This window comes from Anopheles maculipalpis, chromosome 2RL, assembly GCF_943734695.1.
Source record: "Anopheles maculipalpis chromosome 2RL, idAnoMacuDA_375_x, whole genome shotgun sequence".
Taxonomy (NCBI): Eukaryota; Metazoa; Arthropoda; class Insecta; order Diptera; family Culicidae; genus Anopheles; species Anopheles maculipalpis.
The window spans coordinates 2,077,216-2,103,160 of NC_064871.1; the positions used below are offsets into that span (position 1 = coordinate 2,077,216).

The window sequence follows — 25,945 nt, forward strand, 5'->3', positions numbered from 1 at the left end:
TTGCCATACGATGTAGTTCGTGCTGGGTAGTCGAGTTTTGCACTTGCGGCGAACCATGCCTCGGTGCCCGTTGCACGATCGCTTTTCTTGATCGGCTTGTTGTTGCAGCAAGCAAGCTTTCCGAGCGATGGAAAACGAAAACACGACACAAAACGCGGTGTAGTACAGGATCTGTATCTAGCCACCACCTACAGGCCCAATTGACAATGACGAATGATAACATCTTTACAGCGTTTTTTCTGTGCAGAAGAAAAAATCTATACAAACATTCTCAATGTTTTCGGGTTTTCTAGCTGATAGCGAAGCCTACAGACGTACAGACTATGGGGATGCAAGAACGATGGAGCGGAGTTTAACAACCTGAGCAGTGTTTCTACGTCAGGGCGAGTCCTTGATCGCGTTGCATCGAACGGTGAAGCAGCGGTTCTATCTGCCGCATGCTCACCAGTTTACGACGGTTTTCAAAATAACCCCCCAACAGGCTATAAATCCGTGACGCGGGATGAGATTTCCCCAAACACATCGGGCGTATAAACGCGCTGGATTTACCCTCCGATAAGGGTTTGCCTTCTCGTGATCCACGGTGCACTGTGAGAAGTGAGCCAATTTTATCTTGCTACCTAATGCGCTGGAATTACCCGATTTTATTGATTTTCGCAACGTTATCGGTATCGATCGATTAACTTACTCGTTACGATCAGATTGTCTGGTGGCGAACATGGTCAACATGGGCCGCGGACAGGGCGTATGATAAGAATGGGCCATATAAAAGCTACCGTCCAGTGGGAAGGAAAGTGTATTACTTTCGGGTCCCGTGTACGAGTTAACCATGAAGGCCTTCATCCTACTGTCGCTGTTCGTTGCCGGCGCCCTCGCCGGTGTGGAAGAAAGCATCTGGCTGTCCAAGCAGGTGCGCATCGATGCTGGCACCAGCGCCGAGTACAATGGCCGCATCGTCGGTGGCTCGACTGTGCCGATCAGCCAGTTCCCGTACCAGCTGTCGCTGCGCCAGAACGGCAACCACATCTGCGGTGCTTCGGTCATCTCTGCGAACTGGGCTCTGTCCGCTGCACACTGCACCTTCCCGCTGCCGAACGTTAACGCGGTAAGTACGGCGGCGATCGCGAACTCCATCGTAATCGAGCGGTGATGCTTTGACGCGCACGTTTTCTTTCCATTTTCCATCGCAGATCACTTTCCGTGGTGGCAGTGAGAGCCGTACAGCTGGTGGTGTCATCTTCCAGGCCGCCCAGATCATCAACCATCCGCAGTACAGCAGCAGCAACCTGAACAACGATGTGTGCGTTATCCGTATCACCACCTCGTTCGTCGGAGCCAACATCGCCTCGATCCGTCTGGTTAACAGCGGTACCAACTTCGCTGCCGGAACCAACAGCGTCGTCTCTGGATGGGGTCTGACCGCTCCCGGAGGAACTCTGCCGGTTAACCTACACGCCGTCAACATTCCGGTCGTTGCCCAGGCTACCTGCAGCTCTCAGTGGGGAGCTGGACGTATCACCGCCGCGTAAGTACTGCTGCTTCTTTATGGAACTTTTCCGGAAGTGATCACTAACCTTGCCCGCTGCGTCCCCTTTCCTGTAGCATGGTGTGCGCTGGCCAGCAAGGACGCGACTCGTGCAACGGTGACAGCGGTGGCCCGCTGGTCACTGGTGGACAGCAGTTCGGTGTTGTCTCGTGGGGTGCCGTACAGTGCGGTGGACCGCTTCCGGGTGTGTACGCCAACGTTGGTAATGCCGGTATCCGCAGCTTCATCAGCCAGCACACTGGTGTTTAAGCGATTTATCGCCACTTTATGACTTGATGACGAAAGCGGAATGAAAAAATAAAACTGAAAAACAGCTCACGCAATACAATACCCTGTTTCACTGTCCATCGATGTGGGGACAACTGTGATGACATCTCAATCACGATGAAGAAATAGCTGATATGTAGATGATTCACGCTATCTAATCATTTTTCTTAGTATGACTGGCCATAGATCAGAAAAAGAACCAATCAAACTTTGCATACGATTAGTCTCGATCTTACCGTACGGGGAATAACGTTCCAATATGTGGTCACACCTTCACCTCATATTAGTCTTTGCAATCTTGGCAATCCTCTCCGTTCGAGGCTCTAATGTGAATGTGTGGAAGCAATACAACTCACGTCTTCCGGGTGGGGCGGAAAGCGCACCCTCACTAGGCAAGGAAAATGGTGCCAAAAGTGCTAGAATTGTTGGTGGAAGAGATGCCAACATTGAACATTTTCCTTACCAACTCTCTTTACGACGTAGCGGAGTTCATGCCTGTGGAGCTTCCGCCATCGCTTTACGGTGGGCTTTATCTGCAGCGCATTGTACCTATCCAGTACCACAAATGAATGAGGTAAGTGAGGTGATCAATGTTGTACGGCAAGGATCTAACTAATCGCCACACTGTTCTTCAGATGAGTTTGCGAGCAGGAAGTGCCAATCGACTGCTCGGAGGAACTATCATTAGCGTCACCCAGATCATTAACCATCCCCGATTCAGCGAATACACCATCGAGTACGATGTCTGTGTGTTACAAACAGGGACAGACATGGTGGGCCAGTTCATTGCCCCGTTAACGCTACCACCAGCAACTAGTGGATTCGCCCCAGGCACATATGGTAACGTTACCGGTTGGGGTCTTCAGACTGTCCCGAACTCGCTACCAATTCAGCTGCAGGTGGTCGAGATGGCCCTGATTGCCGTGGACCAGTGTCGCAGTAGTTGGCCTGCCGAATGGATTACGGAAGAGTAAGTACAAAAGCCTTGAGGACCATAAAGCCACCATTAACAACATTATTCATCCGGCACAGAATGCTTTGCGCTGGTCAACCTGGTCGCGACACGTGTGGCGGTGATAGTGGAGGTCCGCTAGTCATTAACGGCTACCAGATGGGCATCGCTTCCTGGGGTGTGTCCGATTGCTCCGGTGGCTTACCATCGGTGTTTGTCAACACGGCCCATCCTACCGTTAGAAGCTTCATCCAACAATATTCGGGCGTTTAGAAGTTCAAGTTCTTCGATCGTTGCCTTCACTTTTGGCCCATAATTTTCGTTAGCTTCTATTATCACGCACTGTGGGAAAAAACGCGAAATTCCCACCAATACCTCCAACGACAATGGCCACACGCCTTCAGGGCACCAGTTTTCTTCGCAGCTCTCGTCACGCTATCAGCTACAATGATAAATCTGTTCTGTCTTATCTGCTACTCTTGCCAGCGCAATAAAGTTTGCCCCACCAACACTCCAACCGTGTGTGTGTGTGTGTCTTAGAGATTGCTACTCCTCCAAAAACAGCTACCAAAATTGTGCCAGAAGTAGCTGACCGTAACCGAGTCAACAGTCGGCAATAATAGCTGATACCTGACGATATGATCCACTTCCTGTTGTTTTCTTTTATGGAGATACACGTACCTGCCCTTAGGAAATTAAAAATAGCCACACCATCCATGTCAAGTGTATCTAAATGAGTATGTGCTGCTCTATTTCGTACGGTGGACTTTATTGGCCATAGCACCCCAAAGGGAGAAAGCACCCTTTACACGTTCGTGTGCACCTTAATAAACGCGCGCACCTCATCGTGCTGGATAGAGGTGTAAACACCCGGTATGTTTAGTGCGCAGATTTCGGACCCGAACGACACTATGCCTATCTGGACTCCGTTCAATACGAGCGGTCCGCCACTGTCACCGTTGCAGATTTCCTTCCCATAGTCTCCACCGCTGGCACATATCATGCTGTGAATAGATGATCATCAGATTACTCTCGCCCGATCAAACTGGCTGGCGGACACTCGCTTACCGGTCGGTGAAATTTTCTATCCACGAGGTCCAACAGTACTGTGGCTGTTGCATGTACACGTTCAGCGATTGCAGTATCAGTGGGGTGTATCCGTCCGCATCGGCCGTTCCCCAACCGGACACAACCGCAATCGAAGGTATCGGATACACTGTAAACGTGTTGCCCAAGCTGACCGGGCGTATCGGATCGATCAGGAAACTTTCCTTCACATGCGTCACGGACACGTCGTAGTCCAGTATGGCTCGGTTAAACTTTGGATGTAGCAAGTATTGATCGGCATGAAAGATGTATCCACCGGCCAACCGATGAGGAGTTCCACCACGAAACGTTATCTGCGGAATCGAACCGAAAAACATACGCACACACACTTAGACGGTAACCACTTGGAGGGAAATTCTGTGTCCATGCTTACAGCAGTAGCGTACATTGCCTCATCCAGACAGTGGGCCGCACTGAGTGCCCATCGTTCGGCGATCACCGAAGCACCGCAAATGTGCGTTCCCTCGAGGCGCAACGATAGCTGGTACGGGAAGCTTTCTATCGATACACTCTCGCCTCCGTAAATGAACGGTGTTGGCACGCTTAAGTCCGGCGCCGGTCGCTGATATTCCAACGACTCATTCCTGGGCCATAGGTGATACTTTCGCAACAATCGGAACAGTGAGGGCTGCCGGGAATAGTAGTACCTGTGATGATCTGCAAGCGATCAGAACACGCAACGTCAATCATGGAACAACAGTTCACCCAATGTACCGCTCTTTACCGATGGTCATACACAGCACACCCCCTATCGCACAGGCCAGCAGCAGTAACAGCTGGCGCATTTTTGGTCACGACTATTCCGTGCCGTCCGTAGTAGCCCGGTAACAACTTAAACTCTTGATATCCTTCAACGATCAGCCACCCAACGACTTAAAGGTGACTGTGGAACGCGATACAGCTTATATGAAAGAAGTGCCCAAAATTAGGCGTTTATCTCTAGTCGTGCGTTTCGGTAAACAGAAGATAGCTTGGATGCTGAGGACAGGCCCGCCACAGCTACAGCTGCGCTGTCCCGATAACTCTTCTCGCACGTCATGGGTCTCGTCTGGGCTGTTACAGAGCAACGTCGTCCATTCCCCCCAATTCCAGTCCCAGGGTGGCTCTCAATATCTGTAAAACTTTAACAAATTCAGCTCACCATCACCACGTCACAACAAATCGTCCACATAAATTTCGAGAGCGATAAAGAGATAAATGTGCCTTGCGCCCTGTTTGTACAACCGTCTACCGAGCCCTCCATTCGGATGTTTAACATGAGATTTAGGACGTGCGAACAAAAAACCATCAATGAAATTAAACTAGACACGCCCTGTTGGACTTCTGTTCAGGTGGGATAAGGTGATCGCAAAGTGATCGTCATATTCATCCATTCAGCAACGACATACGCTGCTGATCGTTGTTGATCTGCTGCTTGATGAAGTTTCTCACGTTTTGGTTGGACAGGCGGGTGTAAACGGCCGGTACGGTTCCTCCGCACTCGTTTATGATGAACGATACGATGCCTATTTGACGTTGTTCGTACACTAGCGGGCCTCCGCTATCACCAACGCAGATAGAACTACCGACATTGCCGGCACAGAACATACTTCAAAAACAAGAAAAAAAACACGCTCAATTAATTAATGAACCTGGAGGTGTCTTAGTCCGCCATTTTTGCTACCTAGATGTTGGCGTAACGTAGTTCTGTATCTGACCGTTGCACTCTCTCGTACTCCAAACTTTCACCTTCGTCGCACGCAGATTCTGGACCGCATTTCCATTAGTCTCTACTGCGCCCCAACCGGACACGATTCCTCCGGCAGGCATGATGCCACTGTTGGTGACTTGAATGGCCGAAATGTTCGCTTTTCCCAGAAAGGACCCAACGATTCGAATGACGCATACGTCGTAGTTTAGATTCGTATCATCATACTCGGGATGAAGGATAATGCGGTTCACCATAAACACTATACCACCTCCGTCATGGGACTTACTTCCAGCACGTATAGTGAGCTTTTGCGTGTGTGTGTGTTTGTGGGGGAAGGAAAACGGTTAACTTTATTTAATAATTTAAATTTTTGCTACATCACATGGCGCGACTTACATTCGATACATTCGTTCCGATGCAACAGTGACCAGCGGTAAGTGCCAGCCGGGTAGCCACTACCGATGCTCCACATATGTGATAACCATTGTTTTGCAGTGATAGTTGATATGGATACTCGTCAATTTCCACGTCCCGTCCTCCAACGATACGCCCGACGGCACGTGGTGCAGCACCGTCGATCTCTAGCGCTGCTTCACTTAGTAGGATCGTCAGCACAATTGCGATCAGCCATGGCGCCATCTCACATGGCACAACTCGATTGGATCACGCATTAAAAGACACATGATCGTTTGGTAGACAGATGTTCTGTTTTATATTGGTAATTGATGGTGGCGAACGCCACGCGCCACGTGACAACCGCTCCTACCCATCCACGCTTTCCCCGTCGCCAGCTGTACAAATTGTGCTAAATATGTTACGCACTCGACGGTCCTTCTCAAGGTTAGTAAATAGCGAAACCAAAAGTACCCGACCACACATGTAAGCCACTGGGATTGGGGTACAGCTCGCTTGTACACCCGGCCCCGTACACACAAACACTCTTTATTTCGACAAATAATAAGTATTACAGTTTGATTTCTTGGGACGTTGTTTGCTGCTAAGGCGGCACACATCGTTACGCAGGTAAGGCTAACACCAAACTAAGATCGATTCTCGAAATGCATCTGACTATGGTGGGGTGCACGCACATCCCGTAATACTTGGCCGTTAGACTTCCACCTGAGACTAAATAAATAAATACGCCCGTCTATCATGCCATGCCTATTTCTAAACGGGCTCGTTTGGCTTGTTCGATTCGTTTCTAAACGAGTTCGAATGATAGGTTGCGGCGTGCAAACTTTACAAAATAAAATTTGACAAACGGTTTAAATTTCTTCCATATCAATTGCACGCGGTTGCATCACTTTTTTTGCTGATTCGGTAATTTGTTGAATGTTTCTATATCAATGGTCGAGGATTTCATATTCGCACTCTTATCTAAAGTTGATTTGCCGCAACCCTAACATTTGCATTTGCCTGTCAAACTAATTTAAATAAACATGCTATGTTTACTGACTAAATCGCAAGGAAACTATAGAACTTAAAGTAACACACATTTCGCTCACATGCAGAGAATTGGCTTCGTGTTCGCGTGACTATATTCATTTTCGTTTCGGTTTAAATATTAGCTGCGGTTCGGAGCGGAGTGAATCCGTGAGATAGAGCGTTTTGGTCACCTGCTGGAAGTAGCGCTTTTCGTTCGGCGAATTTATTGTGTAAACAATAGGCCGAACGCCGACATTCTTCCACAGGGTTGAGATTTGTCTGGAATGGCAGAGAAGAGCTGAAGTTTCCTGACCGGTCTTGGACTCGTCGGTGTGCTACTTACGCATTAAACTCATCCTTATGAATAAAGACTAGACTCACACCGATCACGGGTGCAATAATGTTTCGATAAATGGCACCAACAATGGACAGCAGTATCGAGGAGGTATTCAGATAGCGTGGCAGTATCGTGAAGCAAGACCTTTCCATCCACAACCCGCACACCAGATCGGGACAATGCTGGCGTAGCTGAAGGAAAGGAAAGCATCATACATTTCAATTCTTCTTTGAACGATCTTGCCTGCGATCGATCGATCGTACCTGATAGATTGCTAACGGTGAGGAGCAACAGAAAATTATTCGTTTCGTAAAAATCGGACGCTTTACTGCAGTTTCGCGCACAATCTCCAGCAGCGTGGCATTAATTTGTGAAGCCAGCAGAAAGACGGTCACTTCCGAGGATTCCAACAGCTTCAGCAACTTCTCGAACGTTAACACCTTCTCCGGCTGGAACAATTGACTGTTGGAAATGATAAAAATTCTCATGAAAGTGTCCCAAAACCTCAGTCGAGCCCTTCCTTACCCCAGTGGATGATGTTCGCTGATGTTAAAGTTGTCGAAAAAGTTCAAATTCAGCTTCTGTAGCGGTTCATTTACATTCGCTTTCTCGAGCGTCGATTTGTGCAGTATGATCGCCTTCCCGTCGCCGGTAATCCCCAGATCGAGCAGTATCTTCTGACACCGTTGCGCCACACACTGATTGATGGCGGCGAGTGAGTTTTCCGGCGCATCAAAAGCCCCACCCCGGTTGACGATTGGCCAGTACAGTGCCTCGCTCGCGTCCCGTTCTTTTTCGCTCTTGGACAGCATCGATAGCACAACCTCGTCGGTGGGTGATTTTAGCTTCACAAACTTCGATCCAATGCAAACGAGGAAGAGAAGCAGCATCAGCCAAGGAATACCGACCGAGGCAAAGTTGCAGCAAAGCCATAGCGTATTCACCACGAACGTGCAACACGTCGCCAGGAACCAAAACAATTGATAAAGCATTTTACAAACTTTGAAGATTGTCGCAAAATACATATGGGGGGGGGGAGGTTCTTCGTATTATCCTGCTAGGGATCCTTTTTCCCCGAATGAAAATCGGTTCTTTCGTACGTTTTTCCCCAGCACTCTCTCTCTCTCTCTCTCTCTCTTGCACTCCCTCTGTCGCACTACATTTTCGTATTTCGTAACATTTTTTCCACTGCGGTGTGTGAGTGTGTGCCTTTTTTTTCCTTCGCAAACTGTTTTATTCCCTTTTGCGAATGCAGCAAGCAATTAGCTAATTTTACTGCAGCAATTAGCAAAATTGCAAGGGAAAACGGCGGATGTGTTTACTCTTGTTTTCTTTCCGTATTTCTTTTGTGTTTGTGTCTTGGCGAGTGCAAAAACAGGTCCGGCAGTGGAAAAGCCGTTTGACAGCCCGATTACACTGCACCGACAACATCATTTGAATGAACGGTTTCACGGTGTGTTTTGGTTGGTTTTTTGAGTAAAAAGTTTTGTAAAATGTATTTCCAGACTAATTATTTATACTTATATTTTTACTAACTAACTAATATTTTTACTAATAAAACTTGCTTCAAATAACTCAAAACATTAAATAATGTTTCGAATGAATGAGATATTCCAACATGCTCTTTTACGACAATTCGAACATCATTGTGCGACACTTTTCCGACAACGATTTTTCTTTGTTGCCTGACGCCATCTCTCTATAGGAAAGGTTAGCACATACTAGCGGGGATTTTTTGGAGAAAAATTTGTTTTAAGCAACTTTCAAAAGAGTTGTTAACTGTTTCTATTCTTTTTATTATAGACTTGTAATTATTTATGATTTTATTTTACAAAATAAGACAAAAACTATGTTTATTCGACAAACAAAACACCACCCGTCTGTCAAACTCGCCTTCAATATGGTGTCAACTCGAAGGCTTTATCCGGAGCCCCCTACGCTTGACCCCCGCCTGGCTTGACGTTTGACAAAATTTGACAAATTTCCAGAAAAAAGTCGATTCCCTAGCGTTTCTTCGATTGTTTCTCGCAGAATATTCAATGTAAGCAGTGCGAAGTGCGATTGAAAACTGGACGCAAATTTAGCATGACTCTCGGTGGAAGTGATTCTGCGTGTTGAAAGTGCTCGCGGCACCCTCGGAAACCGATTTCCAAACTGCGCATTTTCGGTCGGTCTGAAACACGGGTCTCGCTAGTCTTGCTCGGTGCTCCTCGATCCCCGGGAGCTGCAGCTTCCGTCGAAAGAAATGTCTTCAGAGTTCGATAAGTTTAACGAGTGCTTGAAGGCGTCCTTCTGGAAGAATGTGAAAAACAACCGTGCCGAGCGGAAAGCGAACGGCACCGCATTAAAAGTGGAGCCAAAACCCGAAACGAAAAATGAATCCGAACAGGGGAAGGAAACGGTGGTGGTACAGCAGCAGCAGCAGCTGCAGCTGCCTCAGCCCCAACCACAGCCACAAATGCAGCAACAGCAGATCCGACCCACGCCCGTAGTTTACAGTACAAAGTGTGAATCGACGGTTAATGCATCGCTGCAGGAGCTGCTAGAGAAAGATCCGAAATGTGATGAATATGATGACTATATACCTCCCCCGGCCCCGAAAACGCCCCCCATCGAGGACTATGATGACATGATGCCGCGACCCCAGACGCCCATGGAAATTCCCAACATGGACGATGTTGTGGAAATTTCCGACTCTCCCGAACGGAGCGGGCGGCGAGCGGTGATGGACAAATCGTGCTCGAAAGAAAACAAAGCGGACGAGTTGCTGCAGGAAAAGCTGTGGCAATATTTTGGCCATCGTGATTTTAAAAGCCAGCTGCAAAAAGAAGCCATCGAAACCATCATCGCAAGTACGTACCGGAGCTGCTGAAGGATAATGATGAGCTGCACACACACACACCCATACTAAACCATTTGCTTTCTCTCTCCCTCTCGCTCTCTTTCTTCCACATTTTTTTTTTTGTTCTTCTTGTTGATAGGAACGCGAGATGTATATGTTTCCATGCCTACCGGAGCCGGGAAATCGCTCTGTTTCCAGCTGCCAGGTGTAATGCAGGACAACAAGGTAACGATAGTATTCTCCCCACTGCTAGCACTGATCAAGGATCAGCTAGACACACTAGCTCGTATTAAGATACCGGCCGATTCGATCAACTCCAAGATGAGTACTCGGGACCGGGAACGGGTCATCAATGATCTGAAGAGCGTCAAAACTGATATACGTTTTCTGTATATCACGCCCGAGCAAGCAAATACTGCCACGTTCAAGGACATTATGCAGCATCTGGTAAAGTTCCGGAAGGTTGCGTACGTGGTGGTGGACGAGGCGCACTGCGTGAGCGAATGGGGCCACGACTTTCGGCCTGACTATTTGAAGCTCGGCAATCTGCGGGCGGAGTATCCATCCGTGCCGTGGATCGCGCTAACGGCAACCGCTTCCAAGCACGTTGTGGAAGACATTTTTCGTAATCTGCGCCTGAAGGAACCGGTGGTCAAGTTCAAAACTCCCTGTTTCCGGCACAATCTCTACTATGACGTAGTATTCAAAAACTCCATCCAAGACGATTTCCTGCATTTGAAGGACTACATCGAAAGCATCCTTGGGAAGCAGGATGAAGTTAAACCGGTAAGTATGGACGCCGTACTACGGTATTGATATGCTTGCTCTAGAACGTTATTGCAACCGGGAAAATCCCGTTTTTTGTCTCCTTCTTCCAGAGCAAACGTGCTTGTGGTATTATATACTGTCGGACACGCGAAAATACCGAGCGTGTGGCAATAAACCTTACCAAGCTCGGTTTACGTACCGTTCCCTACCATGCGGGTTTGAAACAATCCGAGCGCGACCAAGTCCAGGAAGACTGGATGGAAGGGAAGTACGTTGCCATTGCCGCTACCATCAGCTTCGGTATGGGCGTGGACAAAGGGTCGGTCCGGTTCGTTATTCACTGGGACAACCCACAAAACGTGGCCGCGTACTACCAAGAATCGGGCCGAGCTGGTCGCGATGGCAAAAAGTCATTCTGTCGCATTTATCACTGCCGCGAAGAGTGTAAATCGATCGAGTTTCTACTCCGGCAGGATCTACAAAAGTGCAAAGACTCGCCCAAGGAGGAAAGTGCCAAGCAGGCTGTGAAAAATTTCGAAAAAATGGTTGAATTTTGTGAAAGTGCCCGGTGCCGCCACCGGTTGTTTACCGACTACTTCGGGGACGATCCGCCCGACTGTCGGAACATGTGCGACGTGTGTACCAATCCGAAAAAGGTGCAGAAAGCGATCGACTACTTCCAGCAGCTCGCTTACACGGGCAAGCTGAAAACGATGACGGCCTACGATGAAGATCCGTCCGATATGTATGGCGGTGGTCGCAAGGGTTACGAGAACGATTACTACGATGGATGCAGCAGTAGCTACAGTGATGGACGCGAAAAGCGCAAACAGAGTGAATCGGCTCTGCTGATCCAGAAACAGTTTATGCTCCGTAAGGCGGCCGCCGCCAAGGACATGAGCATGCAGCGATCGGCCACGATCGGACGGGTAAAGTTTGCCATGCAAACGCCGGTCAAGGTGAGCGGACTGACGATTGCCACGCGCGAAACATACGTTACCTCGTTGGCGGATTTGATGAAGAAAAATGTGGAACTATGCAAAGGGATAGACGAGCCGGACTACAGCCTAGTGTACAAAGACTTTGAAGATATTGCTGTCGAAATGGAGTATGAATCGTTCACGAAAAGCACCGTCAAAAGTTTGTACCACCGAGCGATTGTAAAGCAGGTAAGTTCTCCTTTACATCTTTCATACTCAGTGTCCGATTTTTTGTTATCTTTCCCCGTAAAAAAAAACCGCCCACCCCCATGTACGTTAGTGTACGGTCGCAAGATGTGGAAGAGCGTTACTACTATAATATTGAGTTATATTACACACACATTTTCACACGCCTACTTCTGTTTTTTGTTTCGCATACGTCCTAGGACCTATGGCTCCTCTCTCGCTCTTAGTGCAATCAAATATCAAAACTTATTTACCATCATTCCTCCTATCAGTTCGGAAGCTTTCAATCAATTTGCGTTTTTTCGCCCTATTGTGGATCAAGTTCAATATGCAAAACCGGTGTTACATGCAATCCATTTCAATCTACTACGACTATCAACGAGAGTGCAAATATTTTCAAAATGTTAAGCAAAAACCGTTGAACCCAGTCGCAGCAACAGCAGTAGCAGCAGTGTCACCATGGCAGCATATTTCGTTTGATCGTCGGAAACATCTCTAGTGAGATCCATCCAGCAACTTCCGCCCTGTAGGTCTTCTTTATCTCAATCCAATCGACCAGCAACAACAACAACACCACAGCTTCCGGTTGACCACACACCATCAGCATCAAAAACCAGTGGCACAAAAGGGGTATCCGTTTCAATCGTTCATCATCTCAACCACGTTCGACTCCACTCTGTCGCTGTCGTTTATGTTTGGGCCTGCGGTGGGAAACCGTCCACTAAATATGTACTCAACGATCAGTTCAATCCGCCGGCATCTTGCCGCCTGCACGTCACTACTGTTCTACCAATCAATGTCAATAATGGCGAAGCAGGAACACAAGATGAGCGCGTGTCAAAGAAGAGACATAAAAGGTATTGTTGCTGCTGGCTCATTGAGGGAAAAGGCAAGAGACCTGTGTGCCGTTCTACAGTGGGTCCTCGCTGCATATGTTTCACTAAAAGGCACATTTTGGGGCGTAATAGGCATGTATCAGATTAGATTTGATAGCAAGATACTGTTGGTTCGGTTCGGTTTTTCAAAATTAGACACTAAAAGAGTTCAAATTATAAAATTTCATTTCAAATATTCGTACAATTCTTGATCAATCGGTTGAAGTTTCGTTGGAAATATTCGCAGCTTCACTGCCCAGAAGTTCAGGGCCACCAAACAAAAAGAAGGAGACAACTTTCAACTTGACAAACGTAGTAAAACCTGCATCTTCCAAGAAGAGTCTGGCAGGAGGTATGACTTTTCTACAACACACCAACCAACTCAAAACGTCTTCTCATAGTCCCGATAATGAGCTCAATTAATCTTTGTAAATTTGAAAGCAGAATGGGAAGAGAGTTCCATTATCCTTAACGTATATCCTTGTAATCTCGATTTGGCAGGGAAGACATTTGAAAGATCTGTCGTCCATCGATCAGTAACGGCACGATACGCATCCTTATGCACACTTCAACTCAAGAATGATTTTTGGGCACGCGTTTTTGAAGAATTGCCAATTTCTAGTCAAAAATGTTTATTGATATCTACATCAACTATCAACATTAATCATCAGTTTTTACCCGTACAGCATTTACATACATGAATACAGGATTTACCTGTTGATAATGTGAAAGCTTCAATGATCTCATCTGATGCGATTACAAAGAAAATTCGTAGTTTTACAGTAAAAGGCTATTTTTCACCAAGCCACCTGAAGCCATTAAAATATCATCTAGTTTGGTCTACCATTTCATCTCAAGCGTTTACCAACATCATTGACACTTTTACAGTATCAACAGAAAAAAAACGCTGTATGATATGCCTATTTTTCCCCAAACTTGTTATTTATAGTAAAATATATGCAGCTATTCGTATATCGTTTGGATTCACTGTACTAATGTTGTCATTATCATCGTTAATGTTTTCCGAGAAGTAAAGAGGAATACAAAAAAAGAAGGAAAAATATATTATAATATATAATATTTACGAATCAGACGACGAATGTATGTTTGAATCTGTATGCGTTCGGAATGAGTCAAAATTGTACCCTGTTATTTACTGCGTCACTATTCTTTGCTGCAGTGGCCACTTTTGTTCGCCAATGCAACAGAGAATGCTGCTCATGACCGTTAACTATAATGCGTTATTGGTGTTTTTCGTAGGTAACGTCGCTAAAGTCGGCTATCGCTGAGAAACTCTTGCATCCCCGGGTAAAGGAGTACTGTCCGAAGCATCGGGCCAGTATGGGTGGCGATTATCGGACGATCGAGGCTGATCTGAAGCGCAAGTACGGTGATAGCATTGTGGAAGAGATACGCTCGGATGGGCACGACAAGAAGCACGACAAAAATCACCATCATCATCACCATCACCGAACGGAGCGTAATGGAGATCGTAAGCGAAGCTCGAAATTTGGCTCGAAAACAGGATCCTCCCGGGACCGAGACGGTCTTAACCAGTCGTCGATCAGTTCCTACTTTAGTGCGAAAAGCAGCGCACCATCGTCGTCTACAGCGCCGCCACCACCAAGTAATTCGGGCCTGATGACGATCGAAGACGGGGACATGTGGGATGACGATCAGATGAAGGAAGGTGGTCGATCGAGCAATTCGAAGCTGGTTCCACCGGAACCGACCACGCTGCCGTTGATTCGTTCACCACAATCACCACCCGGTTCGCCGATATCGCCAAGATCTCCCAGATCACCCAGATCACCCAGATCACCCAGATCTCCCAGATCACCCCGATCGCCACGTTCGCCACGCTCGCCACGGTCACCAACGTCACCAAGATCGCCTCGTTCACCGTCCGTCGAGTACGTTTCGAACGATCAGTACCAGGAGGTGGCAAAAGGGCACGGCGAACGACACCGACGATCGACATCCCATTCGCGAACGGCATCAAAAGATCGTACCTATCGCGACCGGTCCCGGTCCGGTTCGAGAGGATATTCGAGTGAACGTTCGCGCAATAAGCAGAAATCGTCCTCCTCCTACAAACGTTCGCGTGAAAGTAGTCGATCGTACTCGCGGGAACGATCCTACTCCTACCGTTCGGGAAGTTCCCGGTCGAGGGATTGGGAGGAGGACGAAGTTGCGAGGCGTCGCAAGCGTAAGTATGAGGAGGAAGAGTACGATCGAGAATACGACCGTGTGCCGACAAAGTCGAGAGTTTACGAGGATGAATACGAAACCAACAACAAGCAGCAGCCGCATCATCATCCCACCCGGAGGCCTCCATCGCCCGAGGAGGAGTTTAGTTATGCTGCTCCGAAGAAGCGAATATCGCACTACGCTGAAAACAGTGGTCCGGCTACAACCGTCGGAGGAGGAGGGTACGGTAAGGGGTCGGCTTATGGTGGGTCCGCCGGTGGTGGTTCGTCTTCCGGGTACAACAGTTACGCGGGTGGGGCTGGTGGTGGAGGCGCCGGTTCCTCACAAATGCTAAACAATGAAGATATGTGGGATGATGATCCGGAACCATCGTCGTCGAACAGTATGCGATCGAAGGATCAACCGCCGTCACCGCCCGCTTCACCTCCACCACCTTCCTCACCACCACCACCGTCTTCACCCCCTCCAATGTCACCGTCACCGGAGCCGGAATACATGCGCACCACCACCAAGTACGTCCCTTCGTCGCCCCCCAAGCATCATCGGCCACCGTCACCCGCCTCACCACCACCACAAACACTCATACATCACGACCGGCGTACGTACGATCACCGTTCACCGTACGACAGTGCGCTCGATCCACGCTTGGCGGCCACACCGAAAAGTCCTCCCTACACCCAAAAACCGTCCGGTTCGGGTTCGGTAGGGTTTACGACGGCTGCCCAGCTGCACCTAGCGAACACGCTAGCAAACAAAGCATCCTTACCAGTGAGTACGATTCAGGCCGGTGTCGGTGGTGCTGGTGGCAGCACAATGGCCGGTGGTACGATTGGATTAGGCGGCAAAGCATCATCCATGAGCACAGTTACCACCACAAACAACGTGACGGTGGTGGTGGCGGCCGGTCCTTCTAGTGGTGGCACTTCCTCCAACAGTAACGCTCAACAGCTGATGGCGAATGCATCGGGCCACACACCGGGCGGTGCACCAGATTCGGCCGGATCAACCCCTTCCGGTTCGCAGCTGGCCGAGATGGAGAAAAAGAAGAAGAATTTGGCCAGCTGCGTCATACACTACCTGATGCCGTACTACCGAGATCAGAAGATCGAAACGAAGGAACTGTTCAAAGGGCTGGCGAGAAAAATTTCGCACAAATTCTACGAAGCCGATGTTACTGGTAAGCCTTTTCCGCACTTCAATTCTATATGCCGAAGACGTTTTTCTTACACTCTTTCCCCTTGCTCTTTCTTGCAGCGGAACGGAAGGTGAAGAAGTACATCGACGATATGATGGCCCACAAGGGCATTATCTCGAGCGAAGCCGATTTTCCCAAATAGAAACGACGCAAGGCGCGCTCGCGCGCATACAAATCACGGTCGTATCGGCGACGTTCGCGCTGACACGCCGAGTAGTGTATTGGCTTGGTGGTTAAATCCGCGTGGCGCGCGTCGTTGTCAATATTGTAATTTAACGAACGTTTTTGTACATATATTAGCCATGTAAGCGAAACGGCCTCTGTGCTCACACAAAAACACACGTACCGCATCATGACTCTCACCCTAACTGTAGTACAGGGTTTTTGAGGATATAATGAACAAGATCACCGAGATATTGATTTGTCCAGGTATATTAGAGATTCAATCAGGCGAGATGTGGAATCGCTTGTTGCTCATAAACTTGTCGCGTGAACTTTTGACAGTTTGTTTTTTAAAGAAAAACATAACTAACGAGAAACGAACAAAATATCCACTATTCTGTTCAAAATATGTGCTAAATGACCTAAAATTGGTATTTTAATTGCAATTTTAAGCTCTAAGAAAGAATTCCAAGCAATTCTATACCTCACAGATTGAATCAATCTACTTCTTCTTGGCTTAACGACCTCTTAGGTGATGCCGGTCATTGAAATGGCTTACTAGACTGCCAATACCACGTAGTTGGTTAGTCAATACGCGGGGACGGTCTGGATGGGATTATAACCCCGGTCCTGCCGTTTGAAGACCGGTACAGCGGTCGCCTACACCATCGGGCCGTTCAAATAATATACATGAACAAATCAAAATCTCGGCAAACCTTCTCATTATATCCTCGAAAACCGTGTAAGATGTGCGCGCCCACAGAGAACGAGATGTGCCGCCTATATTCCATTGTTACTACGCGCGTACTTTTTAGGTCAGGGGCAATTGTTTGTGCATGTGTTGCATGTGCTTTTTATCCCGATGAAATGGCAAATATTCATTTATTTTTTGTTCTGGTACGTTTTTGCTTCGATCGTTCGGCGGCCGTATTTTAGATGGAACGAGCGCGAAGTAAGAGTTTTTATTTTATTTTAAATTCTAAACATCCATTAGGTGCTTGCATTAATTTTGATGCTTTTGCCTCGTTCCCGGTTGGAACAGGAACAGCATTTTTTATTTATTAGCGGAGTTTCTGTCCGATAACTGATTATTCAACTACGTGGTATCGAGCTACCCTTGTTAGCCCTTCGTTCTAATTTGCGTTTTAAACTAATTCATTTGTGATAGCTTCGTTAAAATTTTATTATGATGCGGATGCTTCTCGTCCCCAAAAAAATTCTTACATTCTTTTCACTGAGAAAATTCAAACTTCCCAACCGAAAAAAAAGATTTAAACGATCAAACATAGTCACTAAAGGATCAAAATTAATGCAAGCGATCGGATATCGAATAGATCGATCGAGGGTTCCAAAGGATGGATCCTCCGTGTAACCGTTTCATACTAAGTACAGTGCTATTATAATGTGACCACGCACACAGTGAAAGAGAAACAGAGAGAGAGAGAGAGAGAAAGCTGAAAGAGCGACATTAAATACTTATTGCGCGCAGACGTTTCTTGTAAAAGTTTGTGTGGGAATAAAGATAAATTCAGATGAGTAAAGCACGATGGTAAAGACTGTTTCGTTTAGTAGTTACCCCCTCTCTACCAGTGGTAGTAGTTGTGCCGTACCGTATCGATACTAAAGGCTCTCTGAGGGAGTTTTTTTTTATTATAATCGGTACACATCCGCAATTGAAATGCTTTTCCGGGTGCTTTTGCAAAGCTCGCGTTCTTAAAACGTTCGTAATCGTAAAGAAAAAACAAAACAAACACTACGAAAACACGTTAAAATGAGAAACAAATGAGTGCGCGGAATTACTGTGACTTTTGCAGCGATTGATAGTATTCGGCCAGTATTTGCCACGCTTTCGGTTCCATGAATCCGTTCGGTGGATTTTCTCCGTTCCGCGCCAGTGTTCGCATGCGGGTGCCGGAAATGAAATCAAAGTCCTGCTTGCGGGCCGGATCGAAGAAAGCCATCTTGGAGCAGGATTTGTCGTACGCTGCCACACGGAACGGAAGAATCTGGTAAGGTAAGACAAAATGTATTTAATAATTAATTGTATATTAAGATCAACACGCAAAGTTTGCTACCTCTATACTGTCCAATCCGGGCGCCATCTTGAGAACTCGCGATCCGTGCGTGCCATCGTACAGATTGCCATCGGGATAGAGTGTCTTGTCCGGGTGAGGCATACCGGCCGGATCTCGTCCCACGATGTAGTGATTAGCACCCGCATTCATTCCTAAAACCATGTACAAACGGCCGTATTTAAAAATCGTGTCCTGGAAAGCTCTTTCCAGCTCAGCTACTTACGAGCCTTTGCATGCCACTGTACTTCCGTCGGTCCGGCATACATCATGGGCGAAGGGAAAATGGCCAGCACGGTATGGTCGCGATCGAGCACGCCCGAATCCAGCACCGCCTGATGCTGTGCCATTCGTACCGGCAGCGGTACATCATCATCCTTCGTCCATCCTCCCAGCGGATGTAGCAGCAGTACCGGATTCTTGAATCCCCGTTCCAACAGCTGCCGGCGACAATCACTCATCAGCAGTGCATGCCCATTGTGGATGGGATTGCGCAGCTGGAAGGCAAACACGGCGTCCGCCTTAATCTCACGGAACTTCTGCCGCAGCTCGTTCGGGGTTAGCCGATAAGCGTCCAGTCCATCATGCCACTGGATGCGCTCCAACACCTCGATCTCACCACCCACCAGATAATCGCCCGATTCGTAGATCATCTTGATGTACGGATGATCGCGGTTAGTCGTACCGAACTGACGGGCACATCGTTCCTCCTTGCGTTGGAAGTAAAACTCCGGCTTACGCAGAACCGCCACCACGCGCCCATCGTAGTGCAGTGCAAGTGCGCTGACCCCTTCCAGACGCTGCTTATCGGACTCGGTCGCCGACAGCACTATCGGGACGGATTGATTGACGCGCAGTGTTTCGTCCTCGTTCAGCAGACAGTTGAAGTGTAGCGCCTGCAGGTATTCCTGTTCGCGCATGAACCCTTTCAACGGAGAGGCCCATCCTTCGGCCAGTATCTGCAGCCACTGCAGCTCCACCTCGGTAATAGACAGCGAGGGCAACGTTTTCGATTCTGCCTCGAGGGCCGCCTTCAAACTCTCGGACACGTACAGCTCCGGCAGTGGTTCGTCCTCCTTGATAAACTTCGGTATGATCGCTTCGTCCTCCAGCAGCCGGATCAATTTTAGCGTCGATTCGCGAACCGTCACTCCCTCGGTGCTGACGCGCAGATCCGGTGTGTCCGGTGCTTCGTACGCTTGCGTCACACCCGTAAAACCCTGGATCACACCCTGACGTGCCTTCTTATACAGACCCTTAGTGTCGCGCGTTTCACAAACCTCCAGCGGAGTGTCGATGTAGATCTCGAAGAACTTCAAATCCGCGTCCTTGTGGATCTTGCGCGCCATCTCGCGATCCTCGGCAAATGGCGAAACGAAGCTACAGATCGACACGACACCACTGTCGGCAAACAGTTTCGCCACCTCGGCCACACGCCGTATGTTCTCCTCCCGATCCAGCTGCGAGAAGCCTAGGTTTTTGTTCAACCCGGTGCGAATGTTGTCCCCATCGAGTCCGTACGCCGGGATGCCTTTCGAGACGAGATACGCTTCTAGTTCGAACGCGATCGACGTCTTGCCCGCACCGCTCAGCCCCGTCAGCCACACGGTACAACCGCGGAAACCACGACACAGGCCAAGATTTTGGCCTCGTACTTCACGCGACACATTGTGCTTCTGTTCTGTAACGTTCGTCGCCACCTGCAGACACTGTGAAGGGGAGTACAAAAGACGATCATTCATTAGTACCATTTAATGGAGAACGGGGAGAGGGGAGGGAGGCAACAAGAGGCTCAAGGTTCTATTCAGCATCAAACAAGTGCCTCATTGGTAAAAAGAAAAGGGATATTTGTTTCGAGCTACTAGGGTGGGTACCTCCTGCATCATAAACGGACTGTGATCGGGAACACTCGGCGAAGAAATACTGAACGCAATGAGGTGAGAGTTTTCGCGACACGACACTTAAGTACGGTTGTACGGGATAAAAGTGGGTGGGGAGGTTTGAAGAACAGCAAAATGGCACGATAATAAGCTTAATATAGATAAGTTATTTGTTTTGTTGCTGCTGTAACGTTCCACGATGCAATGCCTGCATTGTCTTGGGATCGTGTACTCATCACCACCATCACCATCATCACACATCTAAGCTAGTAATGCCGATAGGATGCTGATATGCATATATATTCACTAGAATCGTTTGTTTGCTTGGTGATTAGTCTGTGACAAAGAATTGCTTGGAATGCACCAGAGAGAACAACGTTGCAAACAAGGAAGAGTTTGTACTTGATAAAAAGTCTAGGTGATATTAGCACCTGAGACAATCACTTCAACTACTCCCTGTCTGTCTGTATCGTTAGCTGATTTGCATCTTGTTTTTCCGAGGGAAGTAGTTGGACAACATCTGTTGAAGCTTTCGTTGACGGTAGATTCTTGTGAATAAGACCTCTTTCCCGATAAAGCACCGAGTGCGGAAAGACGCGGTGAAAAGCGTCCTGGACACTGAATTCTTGGAGATATAAAGGGAATTTATCGTTTGCAGTTGGTATCGAAAAAATCGTGCCTGAGTGATATCATGAGTGGACGATGTACACTTGACACTCGACGACTAATACTACAAAGATTCTACTTCTTCTTTGGCATTACAACCTTAGCAAGTCTTCCGTGACGGTCCTGACTTGCTAGACTTTATGGGATTTAATATCGCTTCTACCATGTAAACGGTCGATGTCGCTTACACTACACTCTTGAACCAACATACTCAAGTTGTTAGGGGGTAATCGCTGATGACGTCAATTATGTCTTGCATATCCCAAGCTACAGTACAGTGTCCCTCTGTGCTGCTCTTGCCTTTCGAATCTCATTATGAATAATGTACAATTTTGGATGAACCTGGCCTCACTGTGCGAAGGTAACAAACGTTCTCATAGTCCCTTGGCAGCGACACATGAAATAATTTAAATTGATCGGAGAACTTGCTCCACAACACTTTATGACCTAATTAGCACAGCAGCTAATCACTAGGACCAAGAAAAAGCTGGGAAACTTGCAGATCTTTGCACTGCTCATGGATGTTATCCCAGTTCGGAGCATTTTTATTGAAACCATCAATCGTCTACACAATGAGCCCAATTGTATCCCTCTTGATCATCAAATTTATGTACACAGAGTGTTACTCTTCACTCCCAGCTACATTATCCAACGATAACAAGTAGCGGATAAAACCATGTTACCCACCAAAGCGCCCATTACCTTCCTACAAAGTAATAACCACCGTCAGGCGTGTCAGACCAGACCAACACACTTCCTGCACCGAAAGTTCATTGGCCAGCCACCGGGCCCTTACATAATCATCACTACCACCGACCGTTAGCTCACCGAAGCCCACTCAAGACGATGAGGCAGCGCAAACAACAAACGGCATGGCGCGCGCGATAGAAGTGGCAAACGCGCGAACTCGCCTTCTGGAAGATGCAAACCCCGAAGATCACCAAACCCCGATCGATGGGAATTTAGTGAAAGTTTCTGCCTTTATTTTTACAATCCAGACGAGATCGTCTCCTCCGGTGTGGCTTCCTTGGGGAGGGGCCTATTATTAAGGAAACCGCTTTCGTAACAAACATTGGTACAGTGGACTTACCTCGGCGGAAACATTACCGGCACAGTCCTTATGCTTGCCGCAGCGCGTCTTTGCCTTTATCGCAGCTCCATTTTCGTAGTTGGAATTGCCCAGGAAAGAGTTATTGTTAAAGTTGGCCACCTTTCTGCGCTTTACAAACATTTTCTTTGCTGTTGTCTTGTCTCACTCGATGCAAGTCTGTGCTCTGTGCTATCACTCAACTGTCCAATGCAATTCACAATGCAACACAACAAACTACAAACTATCTTCCTGGTGCACCAAAGCACAGTCCACGATCCGATCACGTCGGTCGGTCGAACTACAATGACGCTCGGTGAGGCTGCACAGGCCGACGATACCCAGTTTTTGCGACGATTATGCAGCACCAGCAACAGTGTCGTGAAAGATCATCGCTCTTATAAGCCTCAGCAGCGTTCAATGGGCCGTGGAGAAAGTTTCCCCGACAGCTGCCAAACCGCGATCGCGACGCTCGTCGATCACACTTCACCGAGCGGCTCTGTTCTGAATTATTGTTGTGGCCGTTGTGGTAAAGTTTGTTGTGGCACTGCTAGACGTGGTGGATTTCCGTTTGGGGCAAAATGCCTGGAATAACCTTTATTTACATTCCTATTAGCTCCTTCTCCCCGTCTGTCGATCACCAAACACCATAAGCAACAAAAAAAAAAAACACTCTTGATCGAGACGTGGCAAGTGTGTGGGCAAATGATGTGCGCGTAGTGAGCCCCTCGCGCTAATGTTGGAACGTATTTATGAAAGCCCACCGTTAGTACACAAAAAAAACCCTTCTACGACTCCGGAATCGAGTCGGTACGCTCCAAAGCTCTATCTATCTCTCTCTCTCGCGCGCGCGCGCGCCTGCCTCAAGTGCGTATACGCTTTCACGCGGCGCGACTCGAATGCGATAAAGCGCAAGCTCCAACTCATACGAGTACGAGTTTCAATTATAATAGGTTGCCGGGAATTTGCTGCGGATGCCCCTTACGGCAGCAATTCTCGACATCGTGGTGCTTACGCGTGCAATTTGTTGTACGCTCGATGACCCTACCACTGCTCCCTCACGGGCGCTGTTGAATGCTTCCCCGTCCCTGAGGGTGAGGCCAACTCCAAGCCAAGTCATGTCGCGTGATAATTAACAACCGGTTGCGTTCGCTCGAGAACTCGGAGCGGTTTTTTTTCTTGTGTGCATTATTGTGTAGAATGCCAGAGGATAGTTTTCGAGTTCGAGAATTTCTGACTCATGACCTCGGATGATTCAACACTATTGTACTGCCGATCCCACTGTCGAACTACAACGATAATCGTGTTTATCATTTCCAATTTCGGTAACCATTTCAAAGCGATGGTCCATGCTTGCTCGTGACAATGTGCATTGTTCCAAGTATGATAATTTGGGCATTTCTTATCAGCACCGTTCAGTCACTCCACACACTTTAGGCGCGGTGCGTAGATGATTACCATTCCACATGGTAGGAAATGTGTACGAAAGTAGCGTTCCATATGGTGGTGTTGTTTGTTCGAACATATTGTTGGATGACCCAATTATCGCCGTACAAAATCACAGTCAATTGCATGGGCCATGTCTGTACTGGACCGACCGGCGTATCATAAATCACGTGCTAGTTTTGTACGTTTTGCTTAAAAGTAATGATTAATTTGCATAATATTTAAAGTAAATGTGTCATTTTTTCCCTTTTTTGCATTATACTCGCCTGCCACACAGCACTATGTTATCAATGTGGAACCGGCGCTGCTTCTTACCGTTTTCTGCTTCTTCGTTGACTTTTCTGGTTCTCCGCTCATGGTGTATACGCCGGTGCAGTATGCCGTGTCGTTGCCTTCTCGATAAGAACACTTTTCTGCTTACTACTTTTGCACCGTTAATTTGTCTCACCAACCGTGTCAGCGCTATTGAACACACTCTCTGCCGTGATTACTAGCTAATCGTATAGGAACGTTGCCACAATTACCCGTAGTGAGTGGATGAACGACACAAATCACTTTGCTGCTGCTACTAGCCCAACCCGGACCACCGGACCCGCGGAATCGAGATTCTACCTCATACACAAACTCGCCAGAAGGAACGAACGAACACACACAACGGCAACCACAGGCGAAACGGTTGGGCCGTTTAACTATTGCTTTCTACCATTTGTAGGCCACAATGCACACCGGTACTTTGGAGGGTGGGTGACAACAACTAAAAAAAAAAGTGGGGACCGAAAATGAAACACCGACACTGGTTGGAATTTGTAAACAACGGGCAGTTGAGCGCCTGTAAACAAAGAAATGTCATGAGTGAAAAAGATTCCCAAACAGCAAAGGGTGGCATTTGCTCGAATGCTGCAGGAATTTACGTAGGAGGTTCGTTTCGAGCAGTTACGCATAACGCTTCTCCGTATTTGCATTTGATTTGGAAATTTTATCTCGTTAAAGCAGGATTTCGGAGGATCTGTGTGGATAATAATGTTTAGGAATAACCTAACTGATATATGGTCTAAAATAAACGCTATAATTTTGGAAAAAATGCTCGAATCTTGTCGAAACCGCTCGTGTCATACTCGAATCTTTCAAAAATATGAATTTATGCGTGTGTAACGGTAAAGCCTGCTACGATGACATTTCGTCTTGTTTACTTTTCCTGCCTGTTTTAATACCAATTCTATCTTTCATCTACCTTGGCTTGATTGTTAATACTACGATCAGGAAAAATTGCTGATAATCTGTTAAATAACTATTAGAAAACATTCGAAATGTCCTCGATACCTTTAAAAAGAAGCCGAAAAGTGACGAACCGGGCAAACAAGAAGCTAGCTGAATTATATTCGGAGTACCGCCGTCTGCAAGACCAGGATGAGGGAGATCCGGGTCCAAGCCAGATAGTGTCTGTAAAAAGAAGCCGAAAAGTGACGAACCGGGCAAACAAGAAGCTAGCTGAATTATATTCGGAGTACCGCCGTCTGCAAGACCAGGATGAGAGAGATCCGGGTCCAAGCCAGATGGTGTCTCAATATAGCGGTAAGTTTTAACTTTATTTCATCATTTGGCTGCTTAAGTTGCGGATTAAGGTGTTTGGAGGCCCATGGCAGAATGGATATTCGGGCCCAACACCATGCAGTCGCAGGGCTTGAACACCTTCATTCTCATTATCCGAAGCCCCTTCATCCTCATCCTAGTTCCTTCCTCCTCATCGGTGAAGCTTCTCCCTCCGGTGAGGTCCCACTAGACGACAAGGCCCGGTCGACGAGGCCCCTGGCGGCCACCACCTCCGCCCATAGGATTCACCACTGGACACAGCAGTTGCAAATTATTCGTTTCATTAGATATTGTTTACCCTCAGTGTTTTTATAAACTTATTTCACTAAATAGACACTATTACTCTTTCTTAATTTACAGATACAATTTCTCAGGGAGAAAATCAACCCCAGAAGATAGAAGCTTCGCCGCAGCTGCCAATAAAATAGATTTTCTGACTTATTTTTACACATTGTGATACGTTTATTCAAACATTCACTAAAACAAAAGCCATCGGTCACTGTTTTTTGTAACGCTTTCTTTTAAACGCGCTGTAAATACAACCGCTAAAAAACAATTCGTTCCATTCAATTAATTCCTCAATTGTGCTGCACTAATCTTTCAACGAAACAACGTGAGAGCTTCCTATCCGTCTTTTTTTGTTGTGACACTTTGTTCTGGC

General features: G+C 47.4%; 7 protein-coding genes across 10 annotated transcripts in view; 3 read left to right on the plus strand and 4 right to left on the minus strand.

The window, feature by feature from the left end:
- Nucleotides 1-8,349, minus strand: part of LOC126558456 (glycerophosphodiester phosphodiesterase 1) — a 357,972-nt gene extending 349,623 nt beyond the window's left edge. The window contains exons 1-4 of the mRNA XM_050214478.1: nt 7,850-8,349; nt 7,588-7,786; nt 7,331-7,515; nt 7,099-7,266 (exon numbers count right to left, since the gene is read on the minus strand). Of these exons, the coding sequence (XP_050070435.1) occupies nt 7,104-7,266; nt 7,331-7,515; nt 7,588-7,786; nt 7,850-8,349 (1,047 nt within the window). The 3' untranslated portion in view covers nt 7,099-7,103. The remainder of the gene's footprint in view (nt 1-7,098; nt 7,267-7,330; nt 7,516-7,587; nt 7,787-7,849) is intronic.
- On the plus strand, nt 624-1,795 carry LOC126559969 (trypsin alpha-3-like). The gene is made up of 4 exons (XM_050216130.1): nt 624-668; nt 773-1,105; nt 1,191-1,525; nt 1,603-1,795. Exons 1-4 carry the CDS (start codon nt 624-626, stop codon nt 1,793-1,795), a joined length of 906 nt encoding a protein of 301 aa, XP_050072087.1.
- LOC126558798 (trypsin-7-like) lies at nt 2,073-3,038 on the plus strand. Its single transcript, XM_050214867.1, has 3 exons — nt 2,073-2,387; nt 2,449-2,783; nt 2,846-3,038. Exons 1-3 carry the CDS (start codon nt 2,073-2,075, stop codon nt 3,036-3,038), a joined length of 843 nt encoding a protein of 280 aa, XP_050070824.1.
- LOC126558694 (trypsin-7-like) lies at nt 3,571-4,674 on the minus strand. The gene is made up of 4 exons (XM_050214747.1): nt 4,597-4,674; nt 4,246-4,529; nt 3,834-4,165; nt 3,571-3,769 (listed from the first exon to the last, which is right to left on the minus strand). Exons 1-4 carry the CDS (start codon nt 4,655-4,657, stop codon nt 3,571-3,573), a joined length of 876 nt encoding a protein of 291 aa, XP_050070704.1. The 5' UTR covers nt 4,658-4,674.
- LOC126559585 (trypsin 3A1-like) lies at nt 5,238-6,201 on the minus strand. Its single transcript, XM_050215756.1, has 3 exons — nt 5,959-6,201; nt 5,536-5,867; nt 5,238-5,460 (listed from the first exon to the last, which is right to left on the minus strand). Exons 1-3 carry the CDS (start codon nt 6,199-6,201, stop codon nt 5,238-5,240), a joined length of 798 nt encoding a protein of 265 aa, XP_050071713.1.
- A 1,195-nt stretch (nt 8,350-9,544) lies between the features above and the next one.
- LOC126556694 (ATP-dependent DNA helicase Q5) lies at nt 9,545-16,591 on the plus strand. 2 transcript variants are annotated; one of them, XM_050212130.1, is made up of 5 exons: nt 9,545-10,176; nt 10,306-10,952; nt 11,045-12,103; nt 14,236-16,363; nt 16,441-16,591. In XM_050212130.1, the coding sequence occupies exons 1-5, from the start codon at nt 9,570-9,572 to the stop codon at nt 16,521-16,523; spliced, it is 4,524 nt and encodes a 1,507-aa protein (XP_050068087.1). In that variant the 5' UTR covers nt 9,545-9,569; the 3' UTR covers nt 16,524-16,591. The 2 variants fall into 2 exon arrangements, with proteins under 2 accessions (XP_050068087.1, XP_050068088.1); XM_050212131.1 differs by lacking the exons at nt 14,236-16,363; nt 16,441-16,591 and adding an exon at nt 12,301-12,506.
- A 1,746-nt stretch (nt 16,592-18,337) lies between these two features.
- On the minus strand, nt 18,338-24,064 carry LOC126557340 (bifunctional 3'-phosphoadenosine 5'-phosphosulfate synthase). Of its 3 annotated transcripts, none has more exons than XM_050213065.1 (4): nt 24,010-24,064; nt 18,842-20,324; nt 18,619-18,770; nt 18,338-18,549 (listed from the first exon to the last, which is right to left on the minus strand). In XM_050213065.1, exons 1-4 carry the CDS (start codon nt 24,049-24,051, stop codon nt 18,340-18,342), a joined length of 1,887 nt encoding a protein of 628 aa, XP_050069022.1. In that variant the 5' UTR covers nt 24,052-24,064; the 3' UTR covers nt 18,338-18,339. The 3 variants fall into 3 exon arrangements, with proteins under 3 accessions (XP_050069022.1, XP_050069021.1, XP_050069023.1); XM_050213064.1 differs by lacking the exon at nt 24,010-24,064 and adding an exon at nt 22,252-22,396; XM_050213066.1 differs by lacking the exon at nt 24,010-24,064 and adding an exon at nt 20,490-20,513.
- Nucleotides 24,065-25,945: the final 1,881 nt, after the last annotated feature.